General features: G+C 56.3%; 1 protein-coding gene across 3 annotated transcripts in view; it reads left to right on the forward strand.

Annotated features, from left to right (window-relative positions):
* Positions 1–18,570, forward strand: part of SYK (spleen associated tyrosine kinase) — an 88,721-nt gene that overhangs the window by 31,729 nt on the left and 38,422 nt on the right. For all 3 annotated transcript variants that reach the window (XM_030294504.1, XM_030294505.1, XM_030294506.1), the window contains exons 2-4: positions 2,239–2,701; positions 4,756–4,916; positions 16,799–16,937. In XM_030294504.1, coding sequence (XP_030150364.1) covers positions 2,285–2,701; positions 4,756–4,916; positions 16,799–16,937 — 717 coding nt within the window. In that variant the 5' untranslated portion in view covers positions 2,239–2,284. The remainder of the gene's footprint in view (positions 1–2,238; positions 2,702–4,755; positions 4,917–16,798; positions 16,938–18,570) is intronic.

Below are 18,570 nucleotides of genomic sequence, written 5' to 3' on the forward strand. Positions count from 1 at the left end.
TGTTGTGCAGAGGAGGTTGGAGATCAGGAGAAGGCCCTGGGTGGGTGGCGGGGGCGCAGGAACAGGGCATCACAGACACTGTTCATTCCGCAAATTAAATAGTCCGAGAATGTGCCCTAAGCTGTCCTTGCACGAGCCATCTCTGCTGTCAGAACCCCGCACCACCACCACCGGCCAAATGCGTCGACGCTGAGGTCCCCAGGCAGGGTCCCCTGTGGCAAATCACACCCCCAGAAAAAGGCTGCTCAGCCCAGGGGGCGGGAGACAGGGACTGCTAATGCTGAGCACAGCCAGGCCTCCAGGCCACCCCCTCTGCCTCTGAAAGCTGCAAGGAGCCACCTGCTGGGAGATGAATGTGTAGGACCCTCCCCTGGGGGACGGGCCAGCAGGTGCCTTGCCCCGTCCTGTCTTGTTCTGATTCCTTCCAAGGGCCCTACAGGCCAGAGAGCCAGCACCCATGTCCAAAGCAACAAATGACGAATTTTGAAAATGGTTGTTATGTTGTTGGGATTTAGGTAAATTACAAAGTGTTTGTTCACATTTAAAGTATGGTGCTTGAGGGGCACCTGGGGGCTCAGTCGGTTGAGCGTCCGACTCCAGCTCAGGTCATGATCTCACGGTTTGTGAGTTCGAGCCCCGCGTCGGGCTCTGTGCGGACAGCTCGGAGCCTGGAGCCTGCTTCGGATTCTGTGTTTCCCTCTCTCTCTGTCCCTCCCCAACTTGTGCTCTCTCTCTCTCTCTCTCTCTCTCTCTCTCTGTCAAAAATAAATAAACTTTAAAAAAAATAGGAAAAGAAATAATTGCTTCCAAAAGACATCTTCCCAGAGGTGTTTTTTGTTCATGGCATCCTTAGACCACGTGCAACTGTAGGCTGTACGTAACAAAGCAAACTGTGGACGAAGAAAAACTGATCATTAACAGTCCAGTGCTGACGAGGAAGCCAGAAGACTATTTAATCCTTAAATTATAATAAAACTGATGTCTTTTGTGGGGCTCACTCAGGAGATTGGGCAACATCGCCTGGAGAAAATCGTTCCCTCCGTCAGGCATGTATTCTTTTTTTTTTTTTTTAAGTTTATTTATTTTGTGGGGAGGGGCAGCGAGAGTGAGAGAGAGGATCCCACGCAGGCTCTGCGCTGTCAGCACAGAGCCTGACGAGGGGCTTGAACCCACAAACCGTGAGGTCACGACCCGAGCCGAAACCAAGAGTCAGGGGCTCTGCCCAACCGACTGAGCCCCCCAGGCACCCCAGGCAGTTATTCTGATGCTTTATCGCGACGTGTAGGAAAACCCATGGTGGAGAAGCTGTCTCCCATCATTGTGTGTGTGTGTGTGTGTGTGTGTGTGTGTGTGTGTGTGTGTGTGACTGTCTACACCTGAGTGCAACGTGCAGGGGCACGCACTTTCCTCCCTGGATGTACGGATGGGGTCGCCTAGATAATTCTCCATGCGTGACAGGCCCTTTTGGTTAAAATACACACTGCTTTGGGTATCTGGGGATTGGCAACGCGTAGACCCTTCTCTTCTCCAGCATCCACTCCATTCCTGAAGTGCGTGTGTCTGTTCAGTGCCGCCTTGGTGACGGATGTCCTCGTCGAATGTGGAACCCGCACTGTTTCTTTAGTATCCTGGATTCTTTAGTGCCTGGATGTGGTCTGGAGAAGGACAGGGAGGGGACAGCGTGGTGTCCAAGGCCAGGGGCCCTGACAGGTTGTCTGTCTTCATGCCCCAGGGCAGCGGCTGGCCCTCCCCCTGCCCAGGCCGAAGTCCCATGAGCCAAGGTGCCTGCGGCCTTGGTGCTACGTGTGTGAATGTGGCTGCTCCTTGAGCCGAATGGTGTCCGTCTACCAGACGAGACGCAGTAGACCCAGCGCCCAGGTCTGCGTTGCACCGCATGACTGTCATGACTGTCCCCGTCTAGAGAGGGTGCCGGGCCGGGCACCTGCGGGCCGTTGGGCCAGCGCCTGAGCCGTCTTGCAACGAGACTTCCCGTTGTAGCGTGTCCTTAGACTTCTCTGTCCCGACCAGAAGAGGAAGTTAGTGGGGTCACCTTTGTCCCGTGCTGTGTTTTGGGGCTCGGCGCCGAGAGGGCGCCTTTGGAAGGAGGACCCCCAGGCCCCTGGAGGGAAGAGCTCTTGGCCCCATCGGGAGGGCCTGGCCCAGGCTCCAGAGGGTCCGTGGTTCTGCAACCGTCCTTGCCGCTCGCGTCCTGACCGATGTCCCGTCTTCTCTTGCCAGGAGGACCCCCGCGTGCGCCCGCGGCCCGTGGAGGGGAGGCGCCGGCATGGCGGGGGGCGTGGCGGCCGACAACGCCAACCACCTGCCCTTCTTCTTTGGCAACATCACCCGGGAGGAGGCGGAGGACTACCTGGTACAGGGGGGCATGAGCGACGGGCTGTACCTGCTGCGCCAGAGCCGCAATTACCTGGGCGGCTTCGCGCTGTCCGTGGCGCACGGGAGGAAGGCGCACCACTACACCATCGAGCGCGAGCTCAACGGCACGTACGCCATCGCGGGCGGCAGGGCTCACGGCAGCCCCGCCGAGCTGTGCCACTACCACTCCCAGGAGTGTGACGGCCTCGTCTGCCTCCTCAAGAAGCCCTTCCACCGGCCGCCCGGCGTGCAGCCCAAGACCGGCCCGTTCGAGGACCTGAAGGAGAGCCTCATCCGGGAGTACGTGAGGCAGACCTGGAACCTGCAGGTGAGCGCCCGCGCCCGGCCGCTGGGGGACAGCGCCCCTCGTCGGGGGGCACCCCGCCTGCCGGCGATGCCGGTCGCCGGTCACCGGCTCCCTCGGGGCCCCTCCAGACGGTCGCCGCGGCGTCAGCCGTGTGCGCGGACCTGACGGGGTCGCTCTGCGCCCACGGATGGGCTCCTGATTTTACGGCTCCGGGGGCTCCGTCGCAGAACGTTCCGGACGAGCAGAGCCGGAGCTCCAGCAGCCCGGGCTTGGCCCCTGACGCCGGCTCCGACGCCCCGCAATTTACGTCCCCGGTGCCCTGGGGACGGGCACGTAATCCGCCAGTGACGTGCCCCTGCCCATCTCTCTCAGCCTCTAGGCGGGTGACCCTGAGCTCGTTGGTGTGGCCGCAGGGAAGGGTGCATGTGTGCAATTCACACGTAAGGACAGATTGTCATCCGGAAAGGCCCCAGGGGCTGGGACCGCCAGGTCCCAGCCTCACTGTCAACAGCACCCGATGTCAGGAGCCACCGGGCTGGTTGACGGTCTCCTGCTCGGCCCCGTGCGTTCGGCCCTTTCTCTCTCGTTCCCCGGATGTGCGCGTCCTGCATTGGGGGTGCCGTCCCCTGCACACGGACGTGTGCGGCACAGCCTTTCTGAGGGTCGTGTGCAGTGACTGCTTTCTGCCCTTGAATACAACCTGCGCCGAAGTCACCTTGCACGCAGGGAGCAGTACTCTGTGTGCGGTCGTTGTCATGAGCGTGGAGTGGACGTGCCCCAGGCCATCTGATTTCCTTTTTTTTTTGCAAAGTCAGATGCAGCAGATCTGTGGACTGGTCATTCAGGCACAGTAACACGAACCTTGTCAGACGTACATTTCTAGGGTTTTGACCAACACCCCGCACCGTGTGGGTCCCACCCCAGTCAGGGTCTGCTGCCCCCCCCCCCCCGGCCAGCCCCCAGCAGCCCCCCACCAGCCATCTGTCCCACAGTGTAGCCTTTTCCAGAATATCACGTGTGAGAGGACTCACGCAGCCGGCACCCTTTCGGGCCGCCTTCTTCCTGCGCCCAGACCTCGACTGGCGGTGTTTGGGACGCCGCTGTGGGATGCACCCTCTCACGCAGAGCTGCTGGTTCTCAGGCCATCTGTGCAGTCTGACCCACTTTGCATCTCAGCTCCCGCCTATCTTCCCGCCTCCCTTCCACCCCCTAGTTTGGGTTCATTGTATATATTTTTTTAATTTTTTTAATGTTTATTTATTTTTGAGAGAGAGAGAGAGAGAGAGAGCGCGCAGGGGAGGGGCAAAGAGAGAGAGAGAGGGAGACACAGAATCGGAAGTAGGCTCTAGGCTCCGAGCTATCAGCACAGAGCCCCACTTGGGGCTCGAACTCGCGGACTGCGAGATCCTGACCTGAGCCCAAGGCAGACGCTTAACCGACTGAGCCACCCAGGCGCCCCTGGGTTCGTTATACTGTTATTTTTACTTTTCCTGGTCTTCTTTCTAACTTCCAATAATCCACGCTGGGGTCTTCGTTTACGGCTGCGGAGAATACCTCTCCCCCGCCCACTGAGCACGGTGGGGAAGGGAACCCACCCAGCCGTCGGCCCCCTCCCGTTTTTGTTTTCCACTGTTGTCATGGTCCCACGCCCTGTGGGTCCTCCACGCCCTGTGGCCACATGTCCTGCAGGTACAGACAGAGAGTGAGAGCTCAGAGGAGACAGGAAAACCACGTCCCAGGGCTTCTGAGGTGTCGGGCAGGGCCGGGCTGTGACGCAGAACCACGGGGTCAGCGCTGGGCTGCGATCCATGGAGGGCAGGAGGCCTGTCCTCTGCACCTCACGGATGATGCCGGACGGTTTCTGAAGCCCCATCCGGCTTTAAAAGGCCAGCCTCTAAAATCTGCGTTGTCACTTACATACTTGAAGGTATTTAATTCCTATACAAGGATCTTACTGGTTTTATGTGGTGAATGAACGAATGACCATGTCAGAACTTAAGACGGATCGGAAATGATCTCTGACACTCTTACATGTTTTTACTCAGTACCTCTCTGCCCCCTTTTCCTCGCGGCAGGGCCAGGCTCTGGAGCAGGCCATCATCAGCCAGAAACCACAGCTGGAGAAGCTGATCGCCACCACGGCCCACGAGAAAATGCCCTGGTTCCACGGCAAAATCTCACGGGTCGAATCGGAGCAGATTGTCCTGATCGGATCCAAGACAAATGGAAAATTTTTGTAAGTACGGTCTTCTTCCCCGTCACCTCCTACCGACGGGCCCGCTTGGACTGTTGGGGTAACTTGGCTTCCCCCTTCCTGGAGCCCACGTGGCTCCGGGGAGGGCTCACACACCGTCACAGGGCACCACCCACGCGGCCCGCCGTGAAGACGTTCCCAGACAGAGATGCCGCTCGTAACCCGGCATTTGTCACCCAGTCCGAGCCCAAAGTGAACACTCTTCTCGGGCACAGGGGTACGTGAGTTAGAGAAATGGTATCAGCCACAGAGCTTGCTTTAGGTGCCAGGATAGGGCGCGTGACGATCGTGGGCGTCCATCTGAAATAAAAACACCGTGTTCGTTCACTCAGTGCCCCAAGGTCTCAGACTTGACGTCTCTCTTTCCTTGGAACTACATGACGCCACTGAGGCAGATAATCGAAGAGAATTTGCCGGGAGTTTGAACGGTTTCCTTGTTAACCTTAGCGACCGATGGGCCTCAATACTCGGGATCCTGGAGACTCAGGCCACCTTGGGGCGGGGTCAGGGGTCAAGGACAGCACCGCGCTGTCTTGGGCAGGTGTCGGCCTTATTCCCAGAGGAGCTGTGGCCGGGGACGTGCCCACCGGTTTGTCACTGCTCAGGTGCTAAGCGGGTGCCTCAGGGGACAGTCATTCGGTCTCACCTTGGACCCTTACAGATGGCACTTGGCCCCGTGGTCAGGCACGTGCACTCACTCACACCCAGGTGGCTTTTAACTGTTCCTAGAACTAGGAGCGTTTTTGCTGAGTATACATCTATTAAGAATTTTTTATTCAGATTTTACCATAATAGCTCTTATTTGAAAAACGATCTTAAACGCAGAACTCTTCTTTGAAAAGTGATTCTGAAAACAAGAGCGGGGTAGCCCAGGTCGGCACGCAGCGGGTGCTGGAATGCTGATTTAGCAGCCTCCGTAGCAGCGTCCAGCAGAAATCGTGTGCGGGAGATATTTGTTCCTCGGGTGGCCCCTGTCAGCTCATTTCCCCCTGAGGTTTGGACTTTTACCGTCTTCTTCAGAATCATTTCCAGCACAAATGTCTGGGCCTGCATGAAGTCAGCCCCGAGTGATGTAATCCAAAGAATCCAAAGAGTGAACGAGGCCTCTCTCCTCGCGGGTCCAGCACCTGATCCCAGGCTCGCTGGAAAACAGCTGTGGTCAGAGACGGTGGCCTGCTCCCCGCTCAGACGAGGGGCCCTGCCCTGGGACAGCCGAGGGCCCAGCCAGCTGCCGGTCCCTTCCCCAGGGGTCTTCTCCTGCCTCGTCCAGGTTTTCCTATAGAATGTCTTTCCTGCTGCTTTCCAGTCATTTCAGTTGACTTACCTCCCGCGAACCAGCATTCACTAGAACCCGTAGCTGTGGAGGCACTGAATGCCGACGCCACTCGGCACGTTAGAGAGGAGGTGTGAGCACCCCACCGTCTGCCTCCTGAGCCACACATCTCAGTGGGAGAAACAGGCACCGAACCGTAGAACAGGAGCCGTGGGACAGGTGGCTGTGCAGAAGGAAAGGGACAGAGCACGCGTGTGGGTGCCCTGGGCGGGTGGACGTGTGCCGCAGGGCCGGGCCTGGGAGGACTGGCGGGCGCTAGAAGGGGGGCGCTGTCCACCTTCAGGAGGGTGTCAGGGCGGGTTCAGCTCAGGTTCGGTGGGACCCGTGTGGCTGGGTGTAGAAAAGAGACCATGCAGAGATACAGGAGTACGGACACTCAGAGGCCACACTGTGTGGTTCGTGTGTGCTTGAACCCAAGTGCGGTGTGCGTTATTCTCCAGACGTCAGGGCTTTTGCGTTCTGGTGCCTGAACGCAGGAACCCTGTGGATGCTTGTTGGACACAGGGACGTGGGTGCTGGTGCGTGGCCCTGCCCCGTGGCTCTGTGCTGTGCTCTGTGCACCCTGGTCAGGGCCGGGGCTCTGTGTCTCTTCTGGGCACACGTGCCCTTCTCGTGAGCACGGTTCCTCTGTGTCCGCTGGGGACCATGGCACGTGTTTCCGTGAGGCGGAAGGCGGGATTTCAGGATGGACACTGCCGCGTCTGTCACCCTTCTGTTCCCCCGATGTTTACGGTTCCTTGTCCGGCCTCGTCTTGCTGCCGGACTTGCCCCACGCGGGGCTGGCCTTCTGGCTCTGCATTGCTGCTGTCCTACACGGGTCTGTTCCCAGCCCTTCTAGGACACGGTCTGGCTCCAGTCAGCAGCCTGCCGGGTGCTTCCCACACCCCCACCCCCTCCGCACGGCCTCGCTCGGGGCACTTGTTTCCTTCATGACCCCGTCTTTGACCCCAAGGGCAGCCTACCCTCCCTGGGACCTCCCGGCAGCACCTGGTGGAATTGACAAGAGTCTAAGAGGCTCTCAGATCCAGAAACAGAGCGTAATTTTTGTGGCTCTTAATAATGGGCATCATGAACTTGATTTAAGATAAGTTGGAGCATGTCAGTGTGCTGTGTAATGCCTAGCGCTTGGTAGGAGGGTAATAAATACAGATCTCCTCTACTTATGATGAGGTTATGTCCCGATAAACCCTTCATAGGTGGAAAATACAGTAAGTCGAAAATGCACTTAATATACCTATGCTACTGAACAGACACCATAGCTGGGCCTCGCCCGCCGTGGGTGCACTCAGAACACATAACGTAAACATACCGTTGGGCTAAGTCATCGACCGAAGCCGATCTGATGGTCAAGTGTTGGCAGTCTGGTGTGGTCTCTGGAGCACTGGGCCGAAGGGGACACACAGAACCTATCAACGTTGTCAGTGCTGAACGCATCGTTCGCCGTCTTGACGGCGTGGATGCCTGGGGGCCGTGGCGCCCTCCCCAGCATCACAGAGAGAACCCTGCCTCACATCCCCAGCCCGGGAAGAGATGCACCTTCAAACTCTGAAGTATGGTTTCTACCGGATTACTGTCACTCTGTGTCCATCGTAAAGCTGAAAACTCACAAGTGGAACCATTGCGACTTGGGGACTGCGCGTACAAGTTGATTTTGAGTCTTGAACGGCCACAGGCAGCAGGGGCCAAGGGGCACCTGTGGGAAATCCCGAATGCTTGCAGTTTCCGCTTAAGTAATAACATGGAGAGTCAAATGGGGAAGTGAGAGAGTTCATTCTAGAACCTCCGATTTACATGACGGTTCAACGTGGCCAGACCCCTCTCCTGGGAAAACACATGCCCTGTGCCACCCCTAAAAAACACGGAGGAAGAGGCAGAAGTGTTTCGAAAAGGCCTACATGAGGTCGTGAATCTTTGCCATGACGGTTTAAGATGCAGAAGTTAAATCCCGGGAACTGCTAACCACCAAGAGAGGCCGTATCTGGGGGACACTGGCCAACTCAGATCCAGTTTTCTCTCCTCACGAATGACAGTGGGAAGTCCATTTGTGGGGGCGGAATACTTGAGCCAGAAGGGACCTCACTCCCATGAGTGTAGGTCCTTGGTTTTCAAAGGGGGACTGAGGCACGAGGGAGCCTACCCCAGGTGGTCAGGTGAGTGGGAGTTGAGAGCGAGGCTCCAGGGTCCTGATGGCTCTGGGCTGAGAGTCCAGGGTCCCCACCACCAGCAGCTGCGTCCTAACCCCACGCTCTCCGTGCAAGGCATGGCTCCAGGGCGCGTCCACGGGAAATATCAGCCTTTCCCCTGTCCTGTGTCCTGTCCACACAGCCTTCCCGGGACCACGCGGGTCTCGAGGGTGGACCATGACGGGATTGGTGCCCTTTTAGGAAAAGGAGACTGGAGTTCTCTGTGCATGCACACATAAGGGCAAGGCCATGTGAGCACCCAGCCACGGTCCTGCGATTTGGGGGTCAGGGCTCTGCCTTCTGGGGACACCAGAGACCAAGGGCTTCGCGAGGGTGTTGTCCATCAGCTCTCTGAAACCTCACATGATGACAAGGTTTGCCGTTTTGAGGAATTAGTCACAGCCCAGGTCTCCCTGAAAAATGAATTTGTTCGAAAAGGTAAACAAAACTTCTTCTGCAAAATTTGTGTCCCCCCTTCCCCCAAAGGAAGGACCCAGGATTGGTGGGGTCCAAAGCATATACGGTTCGAAGATCTTCTTTTCTTTTTATTTTTTTTTTTGAGTTTTTTTTTTTAATGTTTATTTATTGGTGAGAGACAGAGAGAGACAGAGCATGAGTCGGGGAGGGGCAGAGACAGAGGGAGACACAGAATCCAAAGCAGGCTCCAGGCTCCGAGCTGTCGGCGCAGGGCCCGACGCGGGACTCGAACTCACGAACGCGAGATCATGACCCGAGCCGAAGTCAGACACTTAACCAACTGAGCCACCCGGGCGCCCCTGGAGATCCTTGTTTAAAAAAAAATACAAAATCTATTTTTAGAATAAGAAAAAAATTGCAATAAATTACACTTTTCAAAGAGGGAAATACAGTAAACATACAAAACTTAGAAAACCGTAACGTAACTTTTTGCTCAACTGCCTGACACATCTCAATAGTGCCTTTTATTTTCTACATTTTTTCAACTGTGCAATGCTTGATCGCCTCCTCCGTGGACAATAGTTTAGTAATATTATTTCCCACGTGTGGAAAAAAGAAAAAACGCAGTCCTTCCTCTGGGTTTACAACTCATTATTAGTAAGGCACGCACATTTTCGGGATCATCGTCCACTTTGGAAAAAGGACGTTGGAATAGAGGAAGAGTGCTCTGCTCTGGTCATGGTTAAGTGTCGTTTATACATCGTACAAAACCCTGAAGCTGTGCGGTCACATTGCTGGGCCCTGCTTGGGTTGGATGGGCCCCAGCTCGTGGTCCAGGCAGCATGGAGCCCGGGCACCCGCACGCGTCCCCCAAGTACACATCACAGGGGCCCGGATGTAATGTGCGACGCCCTTCGTTTCATCACGTAAAGCATCTTAGAAAGAAAACACTCCAAAAGTTCCATTTCCTGCCAAAGGAGAAAAGTAGAATTCTCGCTTTCCTTGTGTTTAGTAGGCGGGTAAATATTTGATCATTTGTGGCTTAAAGTCCTTTTAGTTCTTACAGAGCCGAGAGCAACTTGAAGGCGACCTTGAAAATACACAGATGAGGGGCGCCGGGGTGGCTCAGTCGGTTGGGCATCCGGCTTCAGCCCAGGTCATGATCTCACAGTTCATGGGTTTGACCCCCCTGTGGGGCTCTGTGCCGCCAGCTCGGAGCCTGGAACCTGCTTCGGATTCTGTGTCTCCCTCTCTCTCTGCCCCTCCCCTGCTCCCACTCTGTCTCTCTCTCTCTGTCTCAAAAATAAACACTGAAAAAAATCTTTAAATAAATAAAATGCACAGATGGTGGCTCCCTAAATAGTTGAATTAATGTTACAAAGAACAAGTAATATTTCAGATTTGTCAGGGGACTCAGCAAGCCAGGAAATCACCACTGCATTTAGAAGCATGCTGTTCAGAAAGAAGCTACGGAAATCGTCGTCCTTGCACCAGAATGTTCCTGCGTTCCGCCAGGTACGTGCCAGGCACTGTGACAGGGGCCATGGAGACTGACCAACAAGACTGATTCCGGCCCCGCCCTCGCCACGACATCCGAAGATGTCACACTGAGAAAGACGGACATGCCGCAAAGGGTGTGGGGCTCCATCGGTCACGGTCGCCCCGTGTAACCGAATGGCGCTGCTGACACCCAGTATGTTCTTTATTTCTGTGCACCTGTCCATTGCACCTCAGTCGCACCTGTTCTGAACGCCGTTAGTGCAGGGATGGCCCGCCCCCATCGTCACGGGTGCAGTGCTCACAGCAGGGTCTCAGCAAGCCCCGTCCTCCTGGGGAAAGGGACATTGAAAAGTGCCCTGAACAGTGAGGAGAAGGGAGTTAGGGCAGAAAGGGAAAAAACTGCAGAGTCTCGACACTGTGACCTGGGCGTGGCCTGGCCCAGAGCAGAGACTGGAGTGACAGCCAGTCAGACAAGGAGCCCCTCCTGATCCAAAGGGGGGCCTCTGAGCAGGTGCAGAGTAGAGGTGCGGCTTGCCCTTTCCAGCCCCCTCAGAACCACTGATCCCCCTAAGTGCGTCACATCTGAAATTCAGGTGGCCCCTGACAGTCCTCCCCTGTCCCCTTCAAGGAGAAACACACACTTTACTCAGAATCATCCTCATGTTACCAGCTACTTCCAGGTAGAGTGTGATGCTTCCGTTATTTTCTCCCTTCCCTTCCCTCCCCCCCATATCCTCCCATCACACCCTTCCCATCCTGCTTGTCCCTCCCTTAGGCACACACGCATGCCCCCTCGTGCCTCTCACGTTCACGGCTCTGTGGGAGTCCCTGCAGAGAAAGCAGTCAGCAACGTGCATAGAGGGTCCAGAGAAGGCTCACCGCATTCTGTGCACAACTGGGGACGAGGAGGTTCAGTGACAGTGGCCGTCTGAAGAAGAGACTTGCGTCCAGCCAGAATCGGGTGTGCAGCTCAGAGCTGAGTGGCCTTTGTCTAGTACGGACCCAAGCTTGGGGATACCAGATGGCGGGCCTGTCGCCCTTGAATATTAGATGATACCTTGACCAGTGCTGTGCAGTCTCCCAGCGAGGTGGAGGCCTCGCTTTGGAAATAGGAATCAGTGATGCTTTTATTGTTTTTTTTACATTTTTTTAATGTTTATTTATTTTTGAGAGAGAGAGAGACAGAGCACGAGGAGGGCAGGGGCAGGAAGGGAGGGAGACACAGGATCCCAAGCAGGATCCAGGCTCTGAGCTGTCAGCTCGAACCCATGAACCGCGAGATCATGACCTGAGCCAAAGCTGGACGTTTAACCGACTGAGCCACCCAGATGCCCCATTAGTGATGCTTTTCAATGCAATTACGACTCACTGACATTCAAGAAATATACAGTCACAATATGGCACGTTCGTCAGAGACACTGAGATGGCTTATAAGGGTGCACGCTTGTATTCCCTGTGAACAAGGAACAAATGTGATTTAATTCGCCTCTCTGGCCTCAGATTGCTCAATGACACAACGGGGAAGGAAACTGATGTTTTGTCTGAGTTGTTACGGAGACGAACAAGGTACCGTGCACGGAGTTAAGCCTAGGTGGTCGCCATGTGTCTGCTCCCTACAACCATGGAGTCTTTTCTTCCATCAGTTCTGGAAAATATTCAGCCAGTTTTTCCTCAACTGCTACCCTCTTTCTTTCTTAGCATTCATTCCTTCAGAGGCTCCTGTTAAACATCTCATAGACCTTCTGAATTCATCCTGTGTATCGTTTCTCACGTTCTATCGTCTTTTCTCCATGTGTTGGCCTGTGTAATGTCTTTGTGTCCGTCCTTCCAGTTCACTAAATGGCACTTCATGTGTCTAATCTGCTTTTAAACTGAACCACTGTTTTTCCCCCCCACCAATGACATTTTTTTTTTTTTTTTTTAATTTCTAGCAGTTCTCTTTGTTGCGGTGGTGGTTTCTCTAACATTCCTGGGCATGTGTAGAGTATTTGATTGCTTGGTCATATTTGCAATTCCATATTTTTTATTCTTTATTTTTAGAGAGAGAAAGAGAGCGAGAGTGGGGAGGGGCAAGAGGGAGAGAGAGAGAGAATCTCAAGCAGGCTCCACCGTGAGTGCCGAGCCTGATGCGGGACTCAGTCTCACAACCCTGAGATCATTACCTGAGCTGAAATCAAGAATGGGACGCGCAACGGACCGAGCCCCCCGGGCGCCCCACGATTGCCCCTCTCGTTTCCTTGAACACTTCGTACACAGGGAGCTCAACCTTCCAGTGATCGGTGACTCCAATATGAAAGTCCTTAAGGGTTCAAACCTCTGTGTCCTCCGCTCTCCTTCCCTCCCTGCCCTCGATCTCCTAACTCATGTTGCCTTATGTCTTCGTGATCTTTTCGAGCTCAGTTTGATCGCCGTGCACCTGTGGGAATCCTGAGCCTCCTGTGTTGGGACTGCTGTCTCCTAGAGCCTGGGAGGATCTCTTCTTCGGGTCCGGCGGCCCCGCTGCCCTGTCCGCGGCAGGGCCATACTCGTATTCGCCCTTACACCAAACCCACATTTTTGTTGTCGCTCTTAGTATTTACTGCCCCCTTTCCCCAGCTCAAGCTGCACCTCCCTTCTTGTTATATACTTAAGTTTGAAAAGCAGGGTGTGGGTTTAGGAAAGCCCTTGCCCTTGTCCGCTGATGAGTGAGATCGGGTGTGGCTGGCCCCCAGCCCCACGTGCTGCAGTGACCGTCCGGTGCGCCCATCAGCGGTCAAGGGACACCACGTTGTTTGACACGTGTGGCTCTGTGGGTCCGGGTCAGCGTCGCGGCACAGCCTGTCTAAAGTACATGTTCAAGGGGCTGTGGGCTGATGGCGGTAGCAGCCCGTTGATCCGACCAAGGCGCCCGGGAAGCTGAAAGGAGGGGCATGACCCGGTTCCACGGGCCGGGGGAGAGACGGAGGCGTCAGATGCGGACCCGCGTTCCGTGCCGGTCCTGCTTTGCAGGGAGCGTACGTGTGCCTCCTTTCGCTATGATGCAAGGCGACGGTGCCCGGAAGGTGCATTTCCGTGCGTCTCTTTCGGACCGGGAGAGAGCCCTCCAGCTCTCCTCTTCCGTGGACGGTTGGCCTGAGGTCCCGCCCAGCACATCACTACCCTGGATGGGAGGGGCGAGCCCTCCCGGTCCGTCCGGACAGCCCGCCCCAGCCACGGCCGTCGTCGGGCACACACGGCCACCCCGGCCCTCCTCCCCTCCAGCCAGCCACGCTCTGTGGCTCTGTGGCCACGCAGGAGGCTGTGCCCTGCTGTCCTGTCTGCCGCAGACATGGCACAACGTGTCAGGACCTGGGTGGCAGAGAGGGGGGTGGTCCTCCCCTCCCTGCCACTGCCTGGGCATTACCAGCACGCATCCTCTCCGACCCAGGAGGCGTCGGAGGGTGGACAAGGGGGCAGCTGCTCCAGGCCTCCACCCCCCCCCCCGCCACCCCTCCTGGGCCAAGGGCTTCGGCATCTGGGAGGGGCAAGGCCAGCCCAGCCCAGAGCCTGAGACACGCAGCCTGGGAGGCAGGGGGCTCTCCTGCCCTCTGCTGCCCTCCGACCATGGAGAGTTGCCGTGCGACAGCTTTGCGGCCCGGCTACAGTTCCCAGCACCGTGATAGCAAAACACAAACGTGTCGTCGGCTTGCTTCTTCCAAGAGGCCCACAGGGGAAGAGACATTCTGGGGCTTCCGTGAACGTGCCTGAGGCTGGCTGGCCCCTAGCGCAGGAGAGGAGCTGGGAGCTGAGCCTTTGCTCCCCTTCTTTGCGGGGGAGGGGTCAGTGCCACGAACCTGGTGGGGGTGCTGGGGCAGAGCGAGCTTTCTGGGGGAGCAGGAGGGGCCGCTCCGGCTTCCAAACCAGTTTTCCGCGTGTGTTAGATTAAAAATAGCCCAGCCCAGGATCTGCCTGAAGCCAGCAGATGCCTCACAGCTGCCGGCCGTTAGCGTCACCGGGCCTCTGGTCCTCGCCACCTACAGAAGTTGGGCCTGTGGGTTTCCTTCTCTGCCCTCGTTTCCTGCCAGCTGCCATGGGGGGGGGGCCTGTCAAGCGGCTTGTCTGCTGCCCGGCTGGCTGTCGCTGCCGGGATCCCCGTGAGCTGGCCACAGGCTGCCTGGCTGGAGCTCCGGGACAGAGGGACTCTGCTTCAGGACCTGTGCCCTGGGGCTGGGGGTGGGGGGGCTTGCCGATAGGGGGTGGGAGGGGGCCGAAGGAGGTGTGTGCTTTTGCAGAAATCCCTTGTCCAAAAGCAAGACCCGCCGTATCTCCTCCTTGCGCCAGATCTCTCTTTATACTGTTTTTCTCACGAAACAGAAAACACACGAATGAGTGCATCGCCGTGTTGAGGTGCAGATCCGTGAATACTCACAAAGCAAACACCGCCAGGGGAGAGAAGGAAAACCAATGTGGCGGGGGGCCCGCCCCGCTCACAGCTCGAGGACACCACTTCCTGGATTCTGGTGTCCGACGTACCCTCAATTTTTTTTCTTTTCTTCTTCGGTTTTATCACCTAGGATCTAGGTGTGCACCTCTAAACAAACCATTTGCTCTTGCTGTTTGGGAACCCGCGCACAAGGAATCGTGGCGTGTGTTTTCTGCTCCTGGGAGTCCCCTGTGGTCTGTGTCATTGCCATTCGGCCGTCGGATTGTTCTGCGATGTCGCGTCGTGCGAATACCCCAGAGTTTACGTGCTCGTTCTGTCTGCTGTCAGTGGACCTGTATTTAGGTGGTTTACGGCTTGAGACAATCACAGATAAAGCTGCTGTAAACACACCCGCATACTTTCCGGGCACAGGGGGCATCAGTTTTTTTTACCTAGGAGTGTGGATTTCTGCTTCCCAAAGACTGAACAGGTTTGAGATCCATAGAGAGTTCCAAGCTGTCTCCCAAAAGTAGATGATCAGAATCATACTCCAGCAGCAGCATGGAGGGCACCTGCTACCCTGTTCTTAGGCAGCACTTGGTATTATCAGCCTTTCTCATTTTGGCCAGTCTGAAGGGTGCCCAGGGGTGTTTCCACCGTGGTCTTACTCTGCGTTTCCCGGATTATTCTGGTCCCACCATCCCCCCTGGGCAATCTGCCATCCCCCGTCTCAATTTTAACAAGAAAATTTCAATCCGGGCATCGGGCAAGATGGAGTGCTGGAATTTAGGCACGAATTCAGAAAACCAGAGTTTGGATCCCTTTTCTTGCTTCCAGGACCCTGAGGTCAAAGATCTAAAAGGCTGTAAGTCAAGGAGAGTGCTCTTTTGGAACAGCCCATGGACATTGTCCTCCCGCGGTCCCCTTTGGTCTGCGCATGTGTCAATTTCTCACGCTCAGGGTTCATTTCACGGAGTTCTTCATCCCTCCAAACCACCCTTTTTGTTGGCCGCGGGTGCTTATGGAGTAAAATATGAGCAGTCCCGCATTCCACATTATAAAAGAGCTTCTTATAAAGAAGACTCCGTTCTCCTCCCGTATGAAAATAGGTCTTACCCCTTCCGTGTGGTTGTTTTTTGTTTTGACAATGACGAACAGGCCTTAGCCGGCCGCGGGGCTGTGAAGACAGGTTCACGCCTGGGGTGCTGGTGGCGTGGTTGGGTTGGGAGGAAGGAGCTGTTCTGAAGGTGCAGAAGGTTTCAGAAGGGGGGTCTGGGTGTGTCCCCGAACCCGCACCAGCTGCCCGGAGCAGCGGGGTGTGGAGGCCGCCCGGCCAACATGCACAACCAACTGTGACTCGGTGAGAAATGTATTCTTAGAGCAAACGTCCAGCCCCACCCGGCACACAGCTCGGCCGTCTGTGTCCACTTACCTTTGGGGATGAGTCCACCGACCACACGTGTTTCCAACGCCCGTCTCGGGGGCGTGACCTCTTGCAACCGGAAGGAGGTGTCCGAAATTTTCCCAAAGCACGGAAATCCCACGCAGCGTGGCACAGTCACTCGAGCTCTTCTCAAAATACGGTGCCCTGGGGCACGCTGCGAAACGTTTTGGGGGCTTAGTTTCCTCACTGTGGAAAATGCCAGGGCCCCAAAGGCCCTGGGAAGAGGGGGCCCTCGCCCCCTCCATCTGTGGTCGGGAAGTTTCCGACGTGAGATGCTTCCCAGGCACGTCCACGCTGCACCCGGGGCCGGGCAGGCCGGCGGTGCTGCGGCTTCTGGGGCTGTGCCCCAGACGCAGACCTCGGGGAAGAGAGGCCAGCGCAGAGACTCTCCCTGTGCCGTGGGTGCCCTGTGCTGGTGGCCTGCCTGGGCGGCTCCCCCAGGTGGACGGAGACTCGCCCACAGAACCCGGGCTCCCCCTGCTGCCCACCCAAGGGTCCGGCCGGGCCTCTCTATGCACGGGGGGCCAAGCCCCGGAGCCCAGGTCGGGCACTGCGGGCGGCACATGGGGCAGGTGTGGGTTTGACGCGCCGCCTCCTGTCTTGCAGGATCCGGGACAGGAACGACAACGGGTCTTACGCCCTGTGCCTGCTGCACGAGGGGAAGGTACTGCACTACCGCATCGATAAGGACAAAACGGGGAAGCTCTCCATCCCCGACGGGAAGAAGTTTGACACGCTCTGGCAGGTACGGGCCGTCCTCAGGAGGGAGAAAGCCCACCTGGGTCCCCGTAGGGGCTCCTTTCAACCCTCAGGTGCCCGGAAGCCCGGGCCAGGGGGGGGATGTCAGGTGCATGAGGCTCTGGAATCCAGAAGTTCTGGGCACCATGGAGGGCCCCCCTGCCCCCGCCGGCCACCCCGGAGAGCTGTGCTCAGAGGTGAACAGGAGGCCATGCCTTGGGGACTGGGAGCACTTCTCGCTCTATATAAAGCATCGGGTGCTTGCTCGCTGCAGAAGGAAGCTCTGGAAACGAAGGAGACTCAGAAAGGGCAGCGCTCCCTGGGTGGTTCAGGATTTTTCAGCTCTGGTCTGAAAAGGGATTCTTTTTCACCCAACCTCTAGTAAACCCCAATATGGCTCATAATTCGGGAGACACACAGGGACCAAGGAGCAGGGAATCGATGCCATCACACTTTCCAGCGGGCGGAGGTGGGAACACACTGCTTGTTTTCATTTCCATCACAGCGACACGTGGCCACGGCCATGGCCGTGGCCGTGCTGCACACATCACTTCATCCAGGCACCTATAATCTCTTGGGTCCAGCAGCAGAGAAACCCCAGGGACTCTGCTGGCCCGAGTGGCCACCACACGGAGCTTTCGTGGGTGAGGAACGCAATGAGGGTTGTGTCCACGCGCCCACACCCCAAACCTCACCGGTGCCGATAGCAGGAAAGGGCTCCACTCAAAATCCATCTGTTTGAAAACCGGCAGAAAGGATTCTCATCCCTTGAAAGCACAGTAACCACCACCTGATGTATTCTGGTTCCTAATGCTGTGGCTGGAAAAGAAATACCTCTTTTCTGAATGCCGGGTGTTTGGGTATTTATTCACATCGGTTGTAACACCGGCATCGTCTGCCGTGTGGCTCGTTAGTGACCACGGGGTCTGCTTTAACTCACCAGCACCAGTTTGAGAGAGCGTTCAGCCTACCAGATACGAGTGCCCAATGCAGCTCAGAGATGAGTAGGGGACGTTGCTGGTGGGTATTAATTCCCACCAGCGTTTCTCACCTCCTACAAGAATTGTGGATGGTGTGCACATAAGGGCCCCGGGTCTGTCCTCCAGCACAACTGCTCGGGGGCCCCGGTGTCATGACCAGGACACGGCCACAGAGCCGTTGGACTTCTCCGGGATGACCATTTCCTTTGTGTGAGTTCACGCACAGTGCCAAGGTCAGCACACTGGCTCATCCCAGCATTAACCGTCTCTAATTGTTGGAGTTTCTTCCCAAGATTCTACCTGTATTCGTGGATTCCTCCAGCATGTCAGTGTCCAGCCCTAGCTAATATCTTTCCCCGTGTGTGTTCTCTAGCCCTTGGGCTTAAGAAAGAGCCTCATCCATTTTGACAGGTGTGATTTCAGTGGTTTTTTTTCTTGAGAGCCACGTGAGGGGCCGCTGTTCATGGCCCCCCCCAGGAGCCCCGAGCTGTTTCCCTGGGAGTTGGGAATTGCTACACTTGGCTGGACTGGCTTACTTTGGGGACGGAGTCAACAAACCAGGACCTAATCTGGCCCTTGGCCTGTTTTTGTACAGTTATGGAAGAAGTGGTTTTTATACTTCAAAGTGCTTTTGTGTTTGTTTTTTTTTTAAGAAAGGAC

Source organism: Lynx canadensis, chromosome D4 (assembly GCF_007474595.2).
Source record: "Lynx canadensis isolate LIC74 chromosome D4, mLynCan4.pri.v2, whole genome shotgun sequence".
Taxonomy (NCBI): Eukaryota; Metazoa; Chordata; class Mammalia; order Carnivora; family Felidae; genus Lynx; species Lynx canadensis.